Here is a 22,041-nt window from a genome sequence, read left to right as displayed (position 1 = left end):
ATTATTTTTAGTTTCAAGCAAAGTTAGAATTGTATGATTAAGTGAAATAGTTTTATTCTTAATTAATGACGGAAAAAAGAAAAGTTTTGTAATAAAGACTGGGTGAACGATTATAGATTTCTTGTCGACATAATTCAGCGACAAGTTCTTATTTCTTGACGAAAACAATATTATTAATCCTGTGTTTCAACCCATAAAGTTTTTAACGAATACACAGGGGAACAGCATTTCTGGTGCTTATGTTTCAATAACTGATTTTGTATGATTTTGGCGTCCTGAATTCAAAACATTTCACAGATTTCGTGTATCACTTCTAGTTTCTGTGATATGATGTGTGGAAATTTTCAAATTGATCAGTTTTGGGTAAAATCGATATTTCATAACTGATAAACCAATAAACCTACATAAAACGAAAAGCTGATTTTTAATCAATTGTGAAAATTTTCTTGAATCAAAGATACAACGTTTTCAAAAAATTGAATTTTACAATTTATAGAAATTCCAAAAAATAAGCTTATTACTTCTCCTGACATCATTGAAGAAAATTATTGAAAATTGGATTTTCAATATTTTAATTTATTCAACAATTTTGTTGAAGAATGCGAAATTATTTGACTCACGGTTTTAAAAATATCAAAGATGATTCAATTAAGTTTAACTTTTCTTTAAAATTTTGTCAAAATTTACAAGGTTTTTAGGTTTACAACAAAAATAATAGAGAGAAAACATCCATAACTTTTTTCTCAGAATTTAAAATTATTAGCGGGTTTTGAGAAAGCTGATCATAGAATAGTATGAATAGTATTTGTATGTTACAGTTTTGTAAAAAGGTGGTTAAGTGTCATAAATAAACCTAAAAAAAAAAAAGTTTTGTAAAAAAAAGTAACCAAATTGAATAGTTTATTTTTTACCATTTTTTAAGGTTATCTCAAAAACTAGAACTGAAAACAAAACTAACTGAATATTCGGGATCTGCGCCTCTGAATAAGTGAAAATTAGTTCTGAGATTCCTTGCACCTCGGATAAATGTAAATTGTGTTGTCTTGTGTGATGCTATTTTCATAAATTACATATGCAAATCATGCCAACATTGGTTGAATTGAGTGATTTTACTACAAAATTAGCTATCCACATAACAAAAGTTAAAAGATTTTCAAGATTCAATCTAAGAAAGCCTATCCCAAATATCAAAATTAAATTAATACAATTTATGAGATCTGTTAAAAATTTCTAGAATCAAAAATGTGAACTGTAACATTGAAAAATCAGGTGAAAAATCTGTGAATTTATGAGTTTTTCATGATTTTGAAACCTTGCTTAACATCTCAATGAAATGATTTTTTACGAAAGTGTGAAAAATGATACTCTCTGAACTTTTCAAATCGATTATAAGAATTTAAATTATTGAAAAATGATCAAGATTTAGTGACAAACCTATTCAATTTTAGCTGGTTTATATACCTCAATTAAAAAAAAATATGCAAGTAGGTATGTGAATTCGTTTTATTAATCCTTTTCCAGTTTTGTATTTGTCATAAATTTGAAGTTATAATAAATTACGTAAAGCTCTGCATACTTTTATTATTACTTTAATTTGATTTGATTGCGGCCCGCCAAAAGAATACGAAATTAAAAGTGGCCCGTGGCTTCAAAAGGTTGCTCACCCCTGACTTAATCTATTTTTTTTTTAATCTTGATCTATATATTTGTGTTGAAGATCTGATGATTTTAATATGTTTCTTTAAACTCCGCCCTGAAAAAAAGGTCTCAAATTATTCGTACGCAAACAACCTGACTGATAAAATTTGTTTTTTTTTTTTGCTTTGCAATGTTCTGGATTTATGCTAGAAAAATGATAAGAAAGCCCCCTGTCCTTTCTATCATCCCCTGATGTATGGAGTCCGTGGTCTTCAATAATCATACCCATTTTCCACTTGCCAAGTTTCACGTAAATCTGTTCAGTAGTTTCCGAGTCTACAGGGAACAGATAGACAGACAGAAATTCCAGTAGGTACGTATCTTAAATCAGTGATTTGAAAATTTTCATCACTTTTACATTAGACACATTCCACCGTGACGTGAAATCGCTTCTCCGGACTTTTCTGCACTGTTATCATTCTAGAAGTCAACCAATTTACTTGAAAATGAAAAAAATTGTAGCAAATGGTCGCAAATTGAATTTCCTTTAAAATGAATATAAATTGGTCATTTTAAAGTTTAAGTTGTTTATGTTGTAATTAATTACATTTGTGACGTGAATTCACGCTAGAATTAACCATTTCGGACTTTAGTACATACATCTTTGATTTCCTGTTCTCTCTGTTGAAATCAACCCCCTGGCAACTTGACAGTTTGGCCGAGTTTCGTGTGTCTGTTTCAAAATCGCAGATGTCGCATGTGTACCGCTTGTTTACATACTTTTCGAGTCATGAACATGGAAAGGGCATATCATCAAATGTGGTGCGAATCAGGCAAATTCATAACTTTCGAATGAAGAAAAGGATGTTTCAACCGAAATTATTATTCTCATTCAATGTTCTATCTATTTACTTTTTGCATAGCTTCCATTTAACGGTTAATGTTTAGCTAAAATGTGGCTTTTTTTGCCATTCAAAAGTATTCTTATGCATCGTAGTTTATGAAAATCACTTGATGATTGACGTGGTGACGTTGTATTTTACATGTATTGATGACTATTGCCTTCTATGGTTTCGGTGGGGGGTCCTTGTCCTAAAAAAACTACTGGATATCAGTCAATTATTTTGATCAGTTCAGAAGTTTCAGAACACATGAAGAACACACAGATTGACGTCCTATTAGTTTCCTTGGACTGAACATTTGAAAACAGATAAACTTTACATAAAACTAAGCTATAAACTTCAAATTCGTAACGCTTTTTTTCATTTATTGAATCAATCAAAAGAAAATTCGCCCTTCCGACATGTTAAGTTGCTTGATTTTGGATTTGACAGAACCAGAGAACCAGAAAAAACTGGCACACGCGATTTGTATGGAAAACGTCAAGTTGCCAGGGGGTTGGTTGAAATAGAATATCGGTGTCTTCGAATGAGTTGTAAAGAAAATAATTACCCACAATTTAATATAAGGAGCTTCTCGATTGAACAACAACGAACGAAGTTATGTTTATTTGAAGTTGTGACGTGAATTCACTCAGTTCAAACAGAACAGGGTAGTTGACTGAATTCACGTCACAAAATATAAAGTTATACTGTGGTTATACTGGACCATTCTTTGGAGTCTTCAAATTTTATGTACACTTTCAAAAACGATATTTTGTTGTTCCGACTTTTACAATCATAAATTTTCAGTATCTGCACCAAACTTTTTCCTTATTTTTATTGGCACTTGAATAGCAACATTTTGAGGGATCAAACGTTAAAATTACTACTGTCATCATTGAAAGATTAAACAAAAAAAAAAATATTTTTTTTTCAATCTTTTTGTATTTTTATTTGAAAATAATGAACTTATTAACAAAAAATCAACTAAATTATGCTCGATTTGTAAAAATCCGACCATCTGGAGGGTCAAAACAGCTTTCAGAGCACATTTTTCATATCAAATTTAACAAAAAATCAAATTTTGTGACGTGAATTCACTCATTCGCGCTTTTGTAACTCAGCTAGATTTCAACCGATTTCTATAAATTTTAGAGTTTTAGAATTGTCCTATTATTTTCAAAGAAAATCTTTTTTTTTATTTAAAAAAAGTCAGAGTTTTCTTTTAAAATTAAAAACTTCCCTTTTTTGTGACGTGAATTCACTCATTTGTGACTGTTTTCGTTCGCTTTTCAAACCAACTACATTGAATATAAACAAATTCATTTTTCTACAAAATGAAGCCGTGTTTCTTGGCTTCTGATTATACTAAAATATTTCCAAAAAAAAAATCATCCATATATTAAAATTAATGATTTTGTAAAAGTTGTCAAAAACACCACTTTTTTCAACAAAAAAAAACTGATTTTTAAAATCATCTAAAACATGTGTAAAAATTTTTTTTCTCCCTTTCCGTTGGTTTTGTGTGATTTGAATTATCAAAATATAGACAATTTTGAGATTTTGTGATACGCCAACGGTTAAAAATCACTTTTGAGCGGTACAAGCACGTGGAATGTATCATTAGACGTTCGAAAATTTCATCATGCATGTAATATTCAACTCACACTGGCAATTCAACTCACACTGACATACGTCATATGTGTTGTAATTTTACAATTTTTTTCTCGTGGTGTGTAGATGAAAATCCAAGGACTTTACAAATCATCTTGATCAATTTATTCACAGTTGCTGGTTTTAGTTTTTTAGTTTTTCGCTGAATTTAAATCAAAAGGTAATCGAAATGTTTTAACGTATTGTTTGCTTTTTTATAGTTATTTATCAAATTCTATCATTATTCAAAAATAAATTTAATCTTAGAATCGAGTTCTTTGCTGGGAGGCTGCACTGTAGACATTGTTTGAATTAGTTTTTTAAGAGATTTCTGATCTTCTAGGGCTTACCTTGTTGTGTTCGGTTGTTTTCACTTCACATTATTTATTGTTCAATATTATCGTCCTCGCCATAAAATTCTTCGTAGTAACCAGCGCACTTCTTACTGTAGTCCTATAGTCCTATGTAGCCACCCCTCACGTTGAAAACAATTTGCCTGGAATGTGTCACAATCTAATACACTTTAAGGGACGAATCCGTCACATATGGGCGGAGTGCGGATGTTTGTGCGTGTTTCCAAGTCTGAAACGTTGGGATTTTTTACCCTTACAACGCGTGTGCTCGGAGTTGGTCCTCTATTTTCCAATAACTTTATACGGTATCCCTCATCGCAAAGATCCCTCATATCGCATATCGCTAAGGACTCGATTATGGTGTTCGCTCAGGCTGCTTCAACCTCCCGGAACTGGAAGTGGAATACTGGCAGGAGGTTTATGTTTTATGAGCCCGTCATTTCCGCATAATTTATGGCTCCCGGCGAGACCTTTTGCTGAGGGAACGACAAATGTCCTGGCTCAAAGGTCCTCCTTTTCCCCAGCTCTTTGCTCCAGGACTTTTTTGAGATATTTTTCAGTTTTTCATCGTAAGGGAGCCGGCAATAACAATCGACCCGCAGTCGTCATCGTTGCTACTATGTGGCCTGCCAAGTCCTTTCGAGCCCTTACGGAAAACCTAAGAAACAGATCAGTTTGCGACCCAACCATTTTCGAGAAAACCCCATTGTTGTTATTGGAATCGTTGCGGATCATTGTAACGACTTTTTGCCCCGTTATTTGTACAATTTTATTGTTCCAGAGCTGTTGATCGCAAACATTTTTTATTAATCAATAAATCAGATTGTCCTTCCGGCAGTAAAATCATAATTTGACAAACTTTTGTAACGCCTTTTTCGTACATCACCAACAAGGACTGCTCATAAACGATTGTCTTTCAATAATAATTTAAACGATTTATCGACCGAAAACGGACTGTGGCAGGCTGCCACTAGCGAAATTCATTTACGTCTCCATTCCGGATTCTTACATTCTGATCGGGTGTAGTGGACAGACAAAGTAAAAAGAATGAAAGCGTTTTACTCACGGAATAAGAGCAGAGCTTGAAATAAACGGAAAACTTAAACGAAACAACAGCGAATTGTTGGTAGCTGCTCTCAGATTTTGCTCTTTATTTGTTTTTTTTTTCTTTTATGTTTGCCTTTTCTGCTTTCTGACTTTCACTGGGAAAATGAGCAAATTATGCTTTAGTTTTTTCCGCTACTTGAAACTTTTTCTCGGTTTTATTGTTTTTTTTTCTTACATTATTTCATGCTCCAGGCTGGTCGAAGATGGTGGCTATCGGTCTTTTGGATTGCGAACGTTCTTTTAAAAGTTTTGTTTTATTAGTGACATCATTGCATTTGGTGCGGATAAAACTCTATGACCTGTTCGAAAGAGAGAAAAAAAGTTGCTGGTACTAGCAGAACACTTTCCACGACCAGGAAAACGCGGAAAAAGGAAGGGGTTTTATTTTTAACAATTTTGATGTAAGATGATAGATGTGATAAATGAGCATTAGTTTTTATAATAAGAAATAACTGACCCAGTGACTACACTTTGAAAATTAAATGTTATTTGAAAAAAATAATTCAATTTTTTGTAAGTATCATTTTAATCAATGTCAGCACAAATCAGATACAATTGTCTGTTTCAAATGAAGACTGCAGCTGATGCATTTAATCTTATTAAGTAGGGCCTAGGAGCCTAGGGGGAGTAGGGCCTAAAGTTTCTGCTCTGCTCTGCTGCAGTATTAGATAAGAGGAGATAAAGGCCTATAATTTCTACAGTTTTGGTTCGATTGACTTGAAAAGTTGACACAACATTCTTGAAATGTTTGATAATAAGAAAATAAAAAAAATAAAAAAAATCGATTTTTTGAAAGTGTTAGACCCTACTCCCCCCCTTAAGTGAAACATGATCTTTAAATTTGAATTTGAAGATCTGAAGTTTTAACTGAGTTTTTGTAATTTCATAAGTTCTTTCATAATGCCAAAATATATGTTTTGTTTTTACGAACTCTACACCCTCTCCCTATTTGAAAGTGGGGAGGGCTCACAAACTTTTATAAAAACATTGTAACATGTTATCTTAAAATTTTTGGCTCCATCTGTTTTATATGTTTCCGAGAGTTAAAAAATATTGAAAAAAATTCTCTTTCCATACTCCAAATAAAAAAAAGGATTCAATATTATTCGTAAGCAAACAATCTCTCTTACAAAAAATGATCTTTTTTGACTGATAAATAATCAATTTATGCTAAAAAAACTGTATGGAAGCCCCACCTCTTCTTTTTCCCATTCCCACTCACTTGCTTGAGGTTGGCGTTTCTAATAATTAAACCCATTTTTTCGTACCCAAAACCACCCATTTCTAGAATAAATTGTCGATTTGTGCAAAAATTGTATAGGAGTCTCCTTCCTATTTCCCTAGAAATTTCAAGGATGAAGAGAGGGGTATGAAATATTCAAAGAAATATCCTTCATATTCCATTTGTTAGAATAGTTTTCAAGTTATGTAAAAAAAAATAGAGGAGCCCTCCTCCCTCTCTGATGGAGATTCGACCAGGTTCGTTTTAGCCGAAAGTATTAGAACTTGTGGTTATTGGCGAATAGATCCCACCTTAGGATCTATGGTCGGTAACGGTTGGTAATTTGGTTCCATTTACTCGATAAGTTTTTCAGTTATTCAAAAAATTGTTGGAATTTCCATCCAAAGTTACCGTGTTTTCACAAAAACAAAGTCTGACATTTTGTGATTTAAAAAAAAAATCTGTGACGGTTTTCTGTGTTGCTTTATTCACCCATTTCATGCTTAACTCATGTCAAATTGCGACTTTTTATTTTTAACTAAAGAAATATTTATTTACATAACAATTCTATTTTTTCCAAAATAATTCAAAATTTATATTAACAAAAAAAATTTATTTTGGAAAAAGGTCCGAAATTTCGAAATTTTGTAAAATCTGTGAATTTTTCTCAAATTCTGTTTTCTGTGACACAGACTCTATGATGAAAATTTGCTCAAAAATTCTGTGAAATTATAAATTTTTCTGTAATTTCGGCAACCTCCATCCCACCCCCCTTTTTCTATTTCCTCATGAAAGAAGGGAGGGGTGACAAATATTGATTGAAATATTTCTTGTAACCTACTAAAACTTTCTTGCTAAAATGATATTTCCAAACAGCAGTAGGATATAAATGGGTCCAGAAAGGGGTTTTTAAATAGGTGTTAACAAATTTATCACCAGATTTGCTCGACTCCGGCGGAGTTTTATCCCATATCAAGACTAACTAAGACTAACAGTCTGGACTCAAAGCTTTTCATTTTACGATAAAATGTGATATTGACAAATCGTAACCAATTTTTTTAATTACAATTCAATTATACGCATCGTCCCGGCTGACAATTTTCCTTGTTTATGAAATAAAGTTAAAAAAAACAAAAACGCAATAGATTTGGTCTTTTAGAAAAACCCCTTCTAAAATGTGTTTTGCTTTAGAGATGTGTGCAAGTTTACAATTACAAAACAACTTTTATGACTTTAAAAATCATTCAAGGGATCCTAGTTCAATGTATCGACATATGTTGTATTCATGTGACAGATATTTAGCACCCGAGACAGTCAACCGAATGAGCAACAATAAGTAGAAACCGCAAAATTCACTTTGAATAATTGAAGAAATGGAATAAAACCATGAAACATTTTTTGCAGATAAAAACATCTTTCAATGAATAAATTTCAATCTCAAACTATTCATTAATGTTATTGTTCTTTAAATGCTTAGTTCCACATTTGAAAGGATTAAAAAAAATACAAACTAAATTTGATATTTGCTTCCAGAAAATTCCTTCTAAAATTGTGACAAACTAATCTTTGTGATTCATATCCCGCATTGATTTTCAAATTATTTTTTTTATTATTTTTTTTTCTTTTTAATAGGAATTAAAACCATTAGGGCATTTTTCTTCGATAACATTAATTTTTTGAGTTTCAAAGTGGAAATTTTTTTTTTTTTAAATATTCAGATTAAATCTTCGAAAAATATTAATTTTAGAAGATTAGAATAGTTATGAAACTGCGATTCAAAATAAAAAAATAGTCTTAATTATTTTTTAAATCTCCTTTTTCAAATCAACCATGATTTTGAAGATCATTTTTGAAAATTGAGGGAAACTATTCGAGGAACATAGTTACTTTTGATCCAAATTTTGATCTGCCATGTTTTCAAATTTTTTGTATTCTTTGTTTTTTCAAAATGAAATTTAAATTATTTCTTTTCTACCATTTTTTTTAATTTCTCGTTGAATTTCAATTTGAATTAAAAAATGTGGGTTGTTTCGATATAAGTTTGAATGATGATTTGAACGAATTTGATTTATTTCAAATACATATTCTAATACATACCCCGTTCGATTTTTGCAACACGCCCGTACATTTTATGTTGCCAAAATCGAATGTTCTCAACTTTTTTTCAGTTAATTTTACAAAATAACTATTATTATTTTCTTAAACGTTATTTTTAGTCAATTTCCGACCATTTGAAGTCATTTTTTATTTTTATTTTATTATTTTGTTTATAATGTTTGTTTTCATTTGTCATATTTGCTGTTTTTGTCATTTTTCATCATTTTTTAGCTGATTTTTTTGTCATTTTTAGTCTTTTGTTTGATTTTTTCTTTACTTTTTGAATTTTTCATCTTTTTGTCAAACTTTTGTTTTTATTGTTGCATTTTATCACCATTTTAGAACATTAAAAGGTATTTATGGTGTTTTAACGTAAACTAAAAGGTAATGTTGTTTCTATAAACTGTTCAATTTTGCCAAAAACGGATGTTGCCAAAAACAAACGGGGTCTGTATATGTAATTATCATAAATTCCGAAAATAAACTTTGCACTTTTTTATATCAGGAAAAGTTTATTAAAAAAATCAACTCTTACTTGGATTACTTAACACTCTAAGAATAGAAAAATCTTTCTTCAGTCCAAACTGAAATCGATTTCACAAGGCAACAAAATTCCCATTTTTCCTATGTGCAAAAAATTTTAGATCAAATTTAGAATCATTTCGCGGCGCTGATACCAACTTAATATCTATTATTTATTCTTTTCATCTCATGATTCAAGATGACTTTCGAAAATAGGTTAAAATAATTCAAATTTGTGATCATAACGAAGGTTTTGAAAAAAAGGCTACAATTCAATGATCAAGTTTTCGATTTCTGAGAAAATAATTATGTATCGAAGTTTTCATTTTGTCAATTTTCCCCAATTCTGCATAGTACGAAAATTTTGAAGATATTGAATATTTGAATCGAATGGAATCTTTGAACTTTCTCAAAGCATAAATTGGATCGTTTTGTGTCTTCAACAAAGCTGCCAAATACTCAAAAAGACTTTCTTGAATGATGCCAGAAATAGTTGTTATCTTATCTATTACAATGTCCTAAATTGGTAGAATTAAATTTTTTCAGAGCGTTGTATTTCGGAAACTAAAATATCTGGAAAGGATCTGAATTCTTGATAAGCTGAAAAATAATTGATAGATTCATAACCTTTTTTTTCATGCGGGTTGTTTAGTTGATCAGTTTGTCGAAGGTAAATTTTTTTTTAAAACAGATCAATTTTAAATAAGTTATTTGAACCAAACCTAGGGTATTTTTTTTTTTTGAATAAGTAAATTTTTATTGAAATTCTTTTAATTTGTGATGACATTTGTATATTTTGCTTGAATTTTTGTGAACTGAATCTCCCGCGTTTAGTTTTATTTCTAGTTTCTATGAAATATCAATTTTTATTTAAATTTCGTATTCCTTTTATTGTGTTCCTGAAATATTGAATTTGTGCTGCCTTAAAATCAAGTTTTTTTTTCATAAATAATTTTTAATTAATTTTTCATAAATAATTTAAAATAATTAATATGGATTATAGACTTTTAGTCTGTTTGTTTTTTTGTACACAGAATTAATATGATTATTTTTTTTATGAAATAACTTTATATAGTTTTTTGAAAAAAAATATCAATTTTTTCCCGTTTCATTTCATTTTTGTCTTTTTTTTTTTTTTAATTTCAATGATGGTTTTAAGTAGCAAGATGGTTTTGGTAGTTAATTTCCGTTTTCATTGATCATTCATGATACTGTTATTATTGCACACTAAATTTGATATTCGGAACCCCCCCCCCCCCCCCCCCCAGCGTAACAACCAAGTATTTTAAGGCATCTGCAATAACTTTATAGAGCAAATTATAAAACCTTGTGTAATCAACGTTTTGGGTTCTGTCTGAAATTGGCTTATAAAACCAATTTATTATATAATTTTAATCTACAAATAATTCTGCTCTAATATTTTAATCTCATTCAAATCAAATAAAAAACTAAAGCATTCATTTGTTCATCTGCATTCTGTGAGGAAATTCAATATTAGTTTAGTAATCTGCATTCTCGAATCCAAACAATTTTTTAACTGAACTTAAACACTGCAAATATGTTTGTGAAAATTCCAATAAAAAATATGGGCCTGCTGTAAACTGCGCCTAAATGTTATAAAAATCCGATAAAAATAATATTTTTTTTTAATCTTTTAAAAATTTTTTTTGTGGTCATTCAACTATTTGTAAATATTATCTCAGCCCTGAGGATGCCCGAGTTCACTCTTAGCATTTCTAAAATAGAAAACCGCCATCCAAAATTATCATTATTGATCATGAAAATGTCAATAATGTACGAAATTCTTAATAGTCATATTAGAACACTTTAAAACCATAATATTTTCTTAAAATTACCATTCATACTGATTGACTTTTAAAAACTATTTCGTCTTTTAAAAGATTATGAAATTTGAAAAAGTAGCTTGAAGGAATTCTATAAACCGGCAAAGCCATGTAGCAATCTATGAGTCATTCCAACAAAGCTGTTTTAGGATTGATTTTATAAAATCAATTTTAAGGAATATTTTAAATACAAAAAGTCTGTAGCCTCTCTAAGAAATATTTAAACAAGAATGATACATGTACCCTATAAAACCTTTTTGTTTCAAAGGATGTTTGCGGTTGAATAGTAAATTACTACTAAATATAACTTTTAAAATGTTTTTACTTTTTTTTTTATTGAGTTGAAAACCATTGTACAATATTACATTTGTTCTTTTCATAGCACGTTATATACTTTCCACAAATTATTTTGCGATTAATATTTTTGAAAAATCACAATTTAATATGGCTCAGAGAAAACAAAACACTTTCACTTGAGATTTCATAACACTACTCTCAGCAGATTATAAATAATGCAAAATGTGTTTTTATTTTTCAGACATTTGGATTGATGAATTTGGTCCTTTTTTTATCACGGAAGAAGCGAGAATACAGATTATCCCATATTTTCACCAAAAAAACATACTATTGTTGACACTTTTGTAAACAAATAATTCCACCGAATAACTTCAATGAAACTCTTACAGTCTATAGAAGCTTTTGTTCCTTATAAATGGTTTATAGACGCCACGACAAGCTGTTTATTAGCAAGTATAAAACCCAAGCAACTTGTAATGATCGCTTAAGAACACGAATGCTATAAATCGAAACGGGTGCATTGGAAGGTATTAATATACATTTTCAAATCGTATATTTTTTCTAATTTAAAAATGTTTTATAGGGTCTCAAAGTGCCAAATAAAAATTATATCAGAAAATTTTAATGTGGTTTTATAAGTTGGATATATAATACGCTTGTTGATGTCCTGGAGACTTGTTGTAAAATGGTTTTTATTAAATGCTTTACATACCAATAAAAGATATTTTACATGGTTTATAACCCGAGCAGACTTTTATGGCAAAAGAATACCTAATTTTGCTATCATGCCTTGAAAGTAAATTAAGATATCATTTTGCCCGAATAAAGGTGGTACAATGCCAAAATTTGGGTCTCACTTTTCATATATCGATACCTTAATAATGTCAAGTGTAGGTTTCATTGAAACCTTATTGATACCTTGTTTAGCCAACGTTTCAAAACGAGTTTTGAGGGCATACTGAGGCCACTTTGAGGTATTATTCACAGCCAAAATTTGGCATATTTGTGGTATCAAATTCTGTTTTTAAACGCAGCCAAAGTAGGCATCATTTAGCTTCTATTAAAGCCAAAATTTGGTATCACTGTGCTATCTTTCCTTTGAAAACGACACCCGAATTTTGGTATTGTATCACCTTTATTCAGGCAAAATGATAACAAATTTTATATTCAGGGCATGATAGCAAAATAAGGTATTCTTTCGCCATAAAAATATGCTCCGGAAGCATTACTCGAGTACAAAATCACCTCCGCTTATGTACGCAATCCTTTTTGAGATAAATATTTATGCATACCCAAAATCGCCTTTATTTATGCAACGTATATAACATCTAATATGAATACATAATTTTGATTTGATTTTCAGCAATTCATTTATTATATTATTTCAATACTTAGTCTGGTTTAATGTATTACATAAATTAATGTTGCAATTATCTTAAATACATATTTTAGAATCGGTTTTGCACCATGTCTGAGATTTTATAAGGAAATTTTGTTTTTCTTAACAGCACACAAAATTCATGTTTAATTATCACTTCTGTACAAATGATGGTGTACTTACCACGAACTACTTCGAAAGTTATAGTTTGAAATAGTCAACTATTGATGTTTAAATATACGTCGAGTGTACGATTTCTCTAATGTTTTCTATTAATTTCCTGTATCAAACTGAAATAAATGTATAACCGCCAAAGTATTTTCCTACAGATGATGTTTCGATTTCATTTATCCCTTTAAAATGAGATAATGAATTCTATTTAATAAATGCGAAAAATAAACGCCTGATCTTAGACTTAACAAAATATGTGTATTCCATCTATGGTTGATAACCGAAAACGCCTGAATATAGATAACGTATAAAATTGGGATGAGAAAAATTACTGAAGAATAAAAGCTTCCTAGACCTAGTCCACACTAGTCAGTTTTGGTAGCTGCAGCGGATTTTTTTGTAAGAGAAAATAGTCGATATAGTTTACAAGCGTTGTATTTGCTAGACAATAAATTGTAAGTCTTTCCAACAACTTCCTAATCTTAGACAATTCGCAAACATATCGCCTGCTGTGCATTGGACAGACTTATGGAGTGAGTACCAGATTCAATTTGGTCTACATTGTATTGAAGAAAAAGGTAGATTCAGTTATTTATTTCAACTTCAGCAACTACAAAGCACAAAGGGTACTGAATGTTGTGATATGATCTCATCATAGCCCTGATTATTATTTTGAATCCCAGAAAATCACAAAGGAAAGAAATCTAACATGGCTTAAAATTCAAAGCTGTCATGCTCCAACTATAACTTGTTATTGTTTCTACTAAGTTCACACCAGTTAAAGAAAGATTGTTAATTTTCCCATCGAGAGCTTAAACGTTATCTACATCTAGGCGTGTAAATTCATCAGATTTCAATGAATACATTTTTTTACCAAATTTTCTATGGAAAGTGAACAAAATGAAGCGTTTGCTAAATCCAAAGGAGTCAGAGGAAAGAAAAAATAATCTTAATTTTTTATGAATTTTTTGGTGTGAGGGAGTGTGGAGGGCTTTAAAAAAATCCGTGGTAAAAAGATAAAGCTCTGTTTTTAAAATTCAAATGGTTTAAAGATATTCAAAACTCGCTAACTTCAAATGACACAATGGACGTACCTATTAGATAATCTTCTAACCGACTGGAGGAAAATAATTCGCGATATTCATTTTACCATTCGATCAACCGAAAAAGGGTAGATACTTACTCCGATTGCTGGGAAGATTTGAATAGGGTGATTTGCCAATCGTTGCACAGCTAAGCACATGATTTTGGTGTTTATGCTGTTTTTTGGTCATTTCAACCAAATTCACTCGATTTTTTTTTGTCGATGCACTCATACAGGATTGGTCAACAAGATCCAAAAATTCAAGTGTTTGAAAAAAGTGACAAAAAAAATTTAAAAAATCGTTTAAAACAGCTTGTCTGTGCCCAATAGTTGCACAGGCAAATTTTGTGTTGTGCATAATGTTGTCCGATTTTTTCCAATGGTTGCACATTTTAAAAATCAGTCACCATGAGGTCGAATATGCTGATATTTGTGACGGAAGCTTATTATGAGAACTTCTAGTTCAAATGCAATCTAATTTTTAGACGGCCCCTTATGAAAGGGGGGGGGGGGGGGGGGTGGGGGGGTTCTGGGTTTCTTTCATATAAACCGTCCAATGCGCTTTCCAATTCCAATTCGGCCCAAAAAAAACACAAAGTCGCCGGTTTGAGTGTCTGGAATAGCATTTATCACACGTGAAACTTTCCCAGAAACTCAAATCCACTTCTTAATTTACCCAAAGCCATTTGAGTGCTATTTAACCTAATTTGCCCAGTGTTGAGCCTTTTTCTTTATATGTCCTACCAACATAAAATTTGATGTCTTTAAAATCCCATAGAATGAACTAAAAGATATTTAATGCTTAATTTTTAAGTGGCTATTAACAGGTGAAAAGATTAGAGAACGTGATCTGTTTTGCCCCCTTTTACCCCTATGAAGAAGATGCGATTTTTTAAAACAAATGTTTTAGGACTCACTTGCAAGTCGATCGATTTTTACATAATGAATCTCAATTTAAAACTTGAAAATGGACACAACCACGCCCAAAGTTTCAGATCGTTTGACTGATTTATGCTCATGATATACAATTTTGTATAAGAATTTTTTTCGAAAAGTTAATTGATATCTTTTTCATATAAGTGGGCTTATTTGTAATTAATGTAGCCTCTGTAGCATTTCATCAATCTTCAGGAAACAATCACATCTCATAGAAATGCTTCCCAAGAGTTTTTCGACTGAAAAACTGTTTTGGATTAAATTAAGGTTCACAAAGCTATGACTGTTTATTTTTCTGGATGATAAGGGCCAAATAAAGTTTCACATAGATGTCTCCAGTGACGGCAATTCGACGGCAGATTCAAATTCCTGAGAACATTGCACGTCAGATAATAAAAATTTCGGGTCTTCCAACCTTCGACTTCTAGTTTTTGGGATTAAGGATCATAGTTTTCCTCCTGACAACATTCATAACAATATCAAGGGGATTGCTGTTGACATGAAATAAAATTCTTTAAAGATTTGTCGTCTCGGAATTAGAGAAACAATTTTTTTCAGAACAGCTTTTAGATTCTTTGCATAAAATGTTGAGTGAATGGTCGGGATAAAGGATTTCAAAATAAATCTGATAAAAAAGTAGTCTCTAAAAGCCAATGCAGTTTAGTTGACTTTGACACTTTTCGGACAATGCATTGCCCGAATTTCATACATACATAAGTTTTTCATCGAGTTTAATAATTTCAAAACTTCATTTTTAAGATTTGACGGTAGAAAAAATAAACTTATGGATATATAAAGTGTCTTTGAATTATTGAATTAATTACTAAAAATCAACATTGAGTACAAAAAATGTGAAAATTCTGAGTGGAAAATAATTAATTAAAGCACAGAATTTACTAAAATTACTAGTTAAACGTAAATATCCACTTATTCAGAAAAAAAAACATGTCATATCAATAGACAATTCGAGTTGTTTTAGTTGCATGTAGTCAATGAACGTGTTCAATTTTGTATGCCAATTTGTATGCAAGAAGAACTTTTCGCATATACAAGAAATTCAAATAAGTTTGAAATGAATTTTGTTTTAAATGTTTGATTTGGCCCTTTCTTAAGATTAATTGTTTGCCAGCATGAGAAGAAGCAAAGTATTTCATGAAAAAAGTTTTAACCATTTCGAAAGAAAAAATCGTAATCCATTGAAAAGTATTGTAAAACTGCAGGATTTGCTTTCTGAAGCTTTCAATTAAATTTCATGACATATATTTGCGAAAGTTTTAAATCATCACACTTATTGGTTACGCAGAGCAGTATAATGCGAGTCTTATTTTCATCCAGTTAACCAGGTTTCAAATGAGATGTTAAAACACTAAAATTAAAAAATATTTACATATTTTGAATATTTTGTATGACAACGAATATCATTTCTTGGGTACAAGTAAGGTTTAGTTTTTGTTCACATGCAATGTATTGCAAGAACCAAAAAATATTTTAAAAATACAAAATTATGTTTTTTGAATTTTCAGTACATCTCTGACGGGTTTTGAATGAAAATTTGGATTATTCCGTACAAGCCTCCTTACTAATTCAAAACACGTTGTTATAATTTAGGACTTAATCAATCGCTTCCAAAAATTTTATTGCTTTTTTTTGCTGTAAGTACAACCAAACAAAGTTATTGGAGGTATACGAATTTATAAATTTGAAATTTCCAAACAAATTTGGCAGCGGAACTATGTACAACAATGGGGCAGAAGGAGATTGAGCGGACCAATTGTTGCACGATCCAACATATTTTCTGGATAAGTATGGATAAAATTTTTTTTTCAAAATCATTGTGTTAAAATTGTCCAACAAACGTTTCGTATAGAAAACTGATATGAAAAATGTTTTGTTCTGACGAAAAACCTTATTTGCCGTAGAAGGAATGTTAAGGTTTTTGTTAACAATTAGCACGAAAACTGCGCGAAAAAAACAAGAAAAATAAAAAGTGTCGTAAGATGCACACTTACCAGCAGAAAATATCACAAAAGCTTTATTTCATCAGAAAACATTCCGAATTACATGATTCAGTATTATTTTTGAGGAAAAGTTGAAAAACAGCTGAAATATTGACAATTTAAGTCATGCTGTGCAACGATGGGTTAGTGGACAACGATTGGCAAATCACCCTATTATGGTTGTCGAAAAATTGCTTCGTCGTCAGATAAACGCATGCAAGATAGGTTGCCCTTCAAGAGATGGTGCAGAACGAGCAGAATAAACATTTTGTTCCGAAGAACTGGTGAATTTTGTTTCAGCAAGATTGCATAGACACCACAAAGATGATCTGGAAGCAAAGTATGAAAGTCGTAATTCTTTGGTTCAAAAAAGTTCATTGTAAATTTTACTAACCTGCATCACCTGTCAAGTTCCTGCTGTTTGTTCCTAATCAAATTGACCATCGAAATGTCAGCACCAAACCTTCCTGTGGCCAATAAAATAGCCTTGAGCACACCATTCCATTGCTCCATTTTTTAATGAGCTGTTTTTGTTGCGGATGCTTAGATTCGTCTTGCTCCGGTAAGCCTTGAACGTTCGGATTAAGTTTCTCGTGCTCGTTGCTAGAAATTTAGAAAATCAAAATACGCAGCGATTTAGAACTTAATCTACTCAGTTTTCACTTGTTGAAAGACAAATTCAATTGATTAAATACTTACATATATAGACTTTCAATGCTTTCACTCTATTGCACTCTAGAAAACAACAATAATTATTTTGTTTTCTTTCGTCGTGAACAGGACGAGTACAGCTACGGGTGTAAGCGGTTTGAGAAAAAGTAGGCAAGGGTAACCAAAAGTTTCTCAATGGTGGAAGGTTGGAGACGGAGCTCTAAATTGTGACAGTTCGTTGGTAATGCCTCTTCCTTTTTGTAAACATTACGATAACCTGTCACAAGATGGTTTATTCCGTGCTTTGGTATCTTTACACACCCGTAGCTGTACTAGCCCTGGTAGTGAATATTTTCATGATTGGACCAGTGAAACTGTGTATATGTCCAATGAGTTTGTTATGTTATTCTGGAAAAGAAATCATGTTACGGTATTGTAGTAACAGTGAAACTACATTTTTTTTTTGCAGAGTTTCTACAGGTATGCTGCACTGACTTAAAACGTTAAATCTACTAAATTACGTCATAAAGTGCGCATTAATGCCTTACCCACAATAAGCTATTTAAGTTGCTGCTACCAATTGAAGGTCTCGAATTTTGTTCGGGTGACTATGGATGGTTTTCAAGCATACCAATAAAAATTCTTTGCTGCCACCTGCTCCACCAAATAAACGCAACCGTTGCCTAATGTGGACTATTTTCAAGTTACACGATAGAACATTAATCTCTGCTCAAGTTATTTATGACTTGATAAGTTAAAATTATTAGACATTTTAAAAATATTTAAATTTTCGGTAAAACCATTTTAAAGTTAACTGCTTTCAATATTATTGAATTGATTTTTATACTTTCACATTGAATCGTTTCTGCTTCGGACTTAAGTGAATGGAAATTTTTTTTTATAGATCGAAAAATATACGAAATTGCATAATAATACCTTAACCAATTTTTATTTTACAAAACCTAGAAAAGTCGCCATTAATGTTTTTTACCTCGGTTATAAATTTTATGCTTAAAATAAATATGTACATTAGGCTATTAAGCCTACCCCCATTCTGAAATATGTACATACCCAATCCCACTCATGAAATTTATAAGAAACATTTTGTGAGTTTTTAACTGTACAAGAACCCAGCTACCCCCGAGGTAGTCGGGGGAAGGAACACCTCGCATAAGTGAAACCTCAGATGTCATAAAATGGATTTATAAACCAATTCTTTTGCTCTGCTTTTGCATACCATCCAGGCGTTTGGTATGGGTCTTGTTTGAACTTTGAAGCTCAATTAAACAAAGTTCTACTGTATATTTTGCTCATACAACAAATTGGATTTGTAAAATAATGATACTTCAATCATGCCTAGTTTTGCTATAGCAGAGAAACCAATATATAAGGCGCGCAATATGCTGGTAATAACTGAATTCGTTATTTGTTTCAGTCAGATTTAAATTCAACAATCTAAATTAAAGTTTGTTTTCTGTCGCAAAAAATTGGATATCAAATTATGTTATCATTTTAATTTCACTTTTCTAATTTATGAAAATGCTTGAAACCATATTGATGCCTATTTTAGCTATCGTAATAAAATCACCACCTAATCCTGCTATCATTGTGGTATGAATGCCTTGCTTTGGTATTGGTTTGGCATTAAATTTCAGCATTTTGATACTTCAATGAAACCTAATTTTGGTGTCGCAAAAAATACAACACTAAATTATGCTATTATTTTGGCATTGATAGCTTATTTTGGCTGCTGTATGCTATCGATTCAGGCATCGAAGTCTGCTCGGGAAACTATCGTATTGAATGTATAAAGCCATTCGGAGTTTCGTGTGTAACTTGGGTCCTGGACGAGTTCTTCTCACGAGCCTGATTGCTGGAATCTTTTCATAAAAAAGGAATGATTTATTTTGATTAAATTTAGTTTTTTTCCTATCAAAATGAGATATAATATAGTACTCGTACGATGCCAAAGTCTTTAAATAAATAAAAAAAACCATGCAAGATTAACTAAATTAATCACCATTTGAAAGCATGGCAACAAGATTATAACTCAATCAGACACAATTCTTGATCAGTTTTGGGTACAGGCAGGAGATTCGAATCTCAACCTTTAGGTTGAGAAGCATGCATGCTACCACTGAACCATGTCTTATACATTGGAATGGGAGCTTCAAAGTTTCAATAAAAGCCTTATAATAATTACTCGTTCAGATGTGTTTGAATAACCTTTTTGATATGCTCTCCTGATCGGGTTCTGATGAACCTTCCTAAGCTGTTCGGGTTAATATGACTCGAAACGCACATTCAGTTCATCTCAATCTTCAATCCAATAAACTGAAGAACTGTGATTTTTGATTTACCTTCCATGAAATGTTCCATGAAAAAGATAATAAAATTAACAAAAAAAAAAACAATAAAATATGAGTGTAAAAAACTTTTATTGGAACTCTGAAGCTCTCATTCCAATGCATCAGGGATGGTTCTGTGGTAAAGTGCAAGCAAGAAAACATTGCATGAAAGCTTGTAGGCACGACACATATTTTGTCTTTTTTGGTTGTCAATAGTCAATATCCTAGCTGATTGAGTTTTAATCTAAATATATAAGTGAAGTGAAAAAAATTGGTTACATTGGCATGGACATTTTGTTAAAATTTTACATATTTTAGCATCCTATGAGTACTAAATAATACCTTTAATTTAGAGAGATAAAAATTGATAACTCATATTGATAAAAAAATGTGTTCTCTTCTAATCGGGTTGCTATTTATCTCAAAATAAACCTTCACATTACTAGAAGATTCATTTTAAGAAAAATAAAACACAAAAAAATGTAGACGCATTTCTTTGTGATAAACTATTCTTCATTAGTTTAGGTCAATGACAATTCAGGGAAAAATACTAATGCAAACCATTGTCAGTCGCGGTATGCTGTCACCGACAACAAACAGGACAATGTGATACATATTTTTTCTTTAGGTAGCCACAAATTTGCAACCAAAATCCAAAGCAGAAGAAAAATGAATCCATCTCATTCAAAAAAACCGGAGCAACGGGAAAAGAAAAATGACAAAAAACAAACTGCTACTAGAGGTGCCGATGTTGACGATTATTTTATACGAAACGTGGATGATCGTGTGAGCCGATGAAGGGATGAAAAATGGCTGTGTTTTTCATGCAGAAATCCGGTAGCTCTAGGCCACAAAAATGGCTCCATTCATACAAGCTAGGCAGGCAGGTGGACCACCACGGATGGAATCGAGAGATGAATGGTGAGCAGAATTGCAGTGGGGGCGGAGGAGATTTGGGTGCCCAACAGGCCATTCACAGCAATTCGTCATCGATGGTATCGTTCTTTGTTCTCGATTCATCTTAGGGTGAGATCAAGGCTACATAGCCACTGTTTTTTGGTCTATGGACCATTCTGAGGTATGAATTTGGGCTGAGGCTCTTTTCGAGATTGATGTCAGTTGTTTGTATTTATGCCGGCATGTGGTTGTAGGTGTGGTTCGGGTTGTTTGAGTAGAACGTGTCAACTGGTTGATTCAAATGATACAATAAGTTTACCAAATTACTTTAATCTATGTAAAATTTCTACTGTGCTTTTGGTAGATAATCATTTAGATTCCTAATAAAAGTAGTGTCATAATGCAGAAATATTGGTATGAAGATTAAAAAAGTTATTTCTTTACCGAATGTGGAAAATATGTTTAAAAAATCCAATCTGACACACCATATTCTTCCGGATCCGATGAAGGAAGATGATTCTGCCGTTGAACCTTGGCAGATCATCTCCATCGTCATCACCGGCGAGTTTTGCCAGTTTTGCCTTGGACCGATGCTTGGCCTTATCACATATCACACCCATCCCGGGAAAAACAACCGGCAAGATACCGGCGAACGACGACGATGACGACGCTTTCCCCCTCTAGTGAAGATAAATGATGGCCTAGATATGAAGTGGAAACACGTGAGAACTCTGGCTTGGCGCGAAAGGAAGACGTTCCGGAAAGTTTACTCTATTTTTTTCTACCACCCACACTTTGCAAGAATTTCTGAAGGCGGCTGCGACAATGGTGATAAGATTTGCAATTGCGGAAATGGAAATTTATGTACATATGATTTGTTTAAGGAATGTGCTTATTTGCGAGTAACTTTGGGATAGTCCTGGGGAGAAAAAGAGAATAGTTTTGCCTGGAAGCATAAATCAAAA

The 22,041-nt window shown here is 31.8% G+C and overlaps 2 protein-coding genes across 2 annotated transcripts in view; one reads left to right on the top strand and one right to left on the bottom strand.

Annotated features, from left to right (window-relative positions):
* Positions 1-21,696, bottom strand: part of LOC129742932 (myb-like protein D) — a gene marked incomplete at its 3' end in the record, with an annotated part of 61,925 nt that extends 40,229 nt beyond the window's left edge. Inside the window, exon 1 of the mRNA XM_055734868.1 lies at positions 21,562-21,696. Coding sequence (XP_055590843.1) covers positions 21,562-21,696 — 135 coding nt within the window. The remainder of the gene's footprint in view (positions 1-21,561) is intronic.
* LOC129750008 (protein O-mannosyl-transferase TMTC1-like) overlaps positions 1-22,041 on the top strand; it is an 807,324-nt gene that overhangs the window by 362,595 nt on the left and 422,688 nt on the right. The window lies entirely within an intron of this gene.

The sequence above is a fragment of the Uranotaenia lowii genome, chromosome 2, assembly GCF_029784155.1.
Source record: "Uranotaenia lowii strain MFRU-FL chromosome 2, ASM2978415v1, whole genome shotgun sequence".
NCBI lineage: Eukaryota > Metazoa > Arthropoda > Insecta > Diptera > Culicidae > Uranotaenia > Uranotaenia lowii.
The sequence above is the reverse complement of the archived record's forward strand: the minus strand, read 5'-3'. Positions and strand labels throughout refer to the sequence as shown.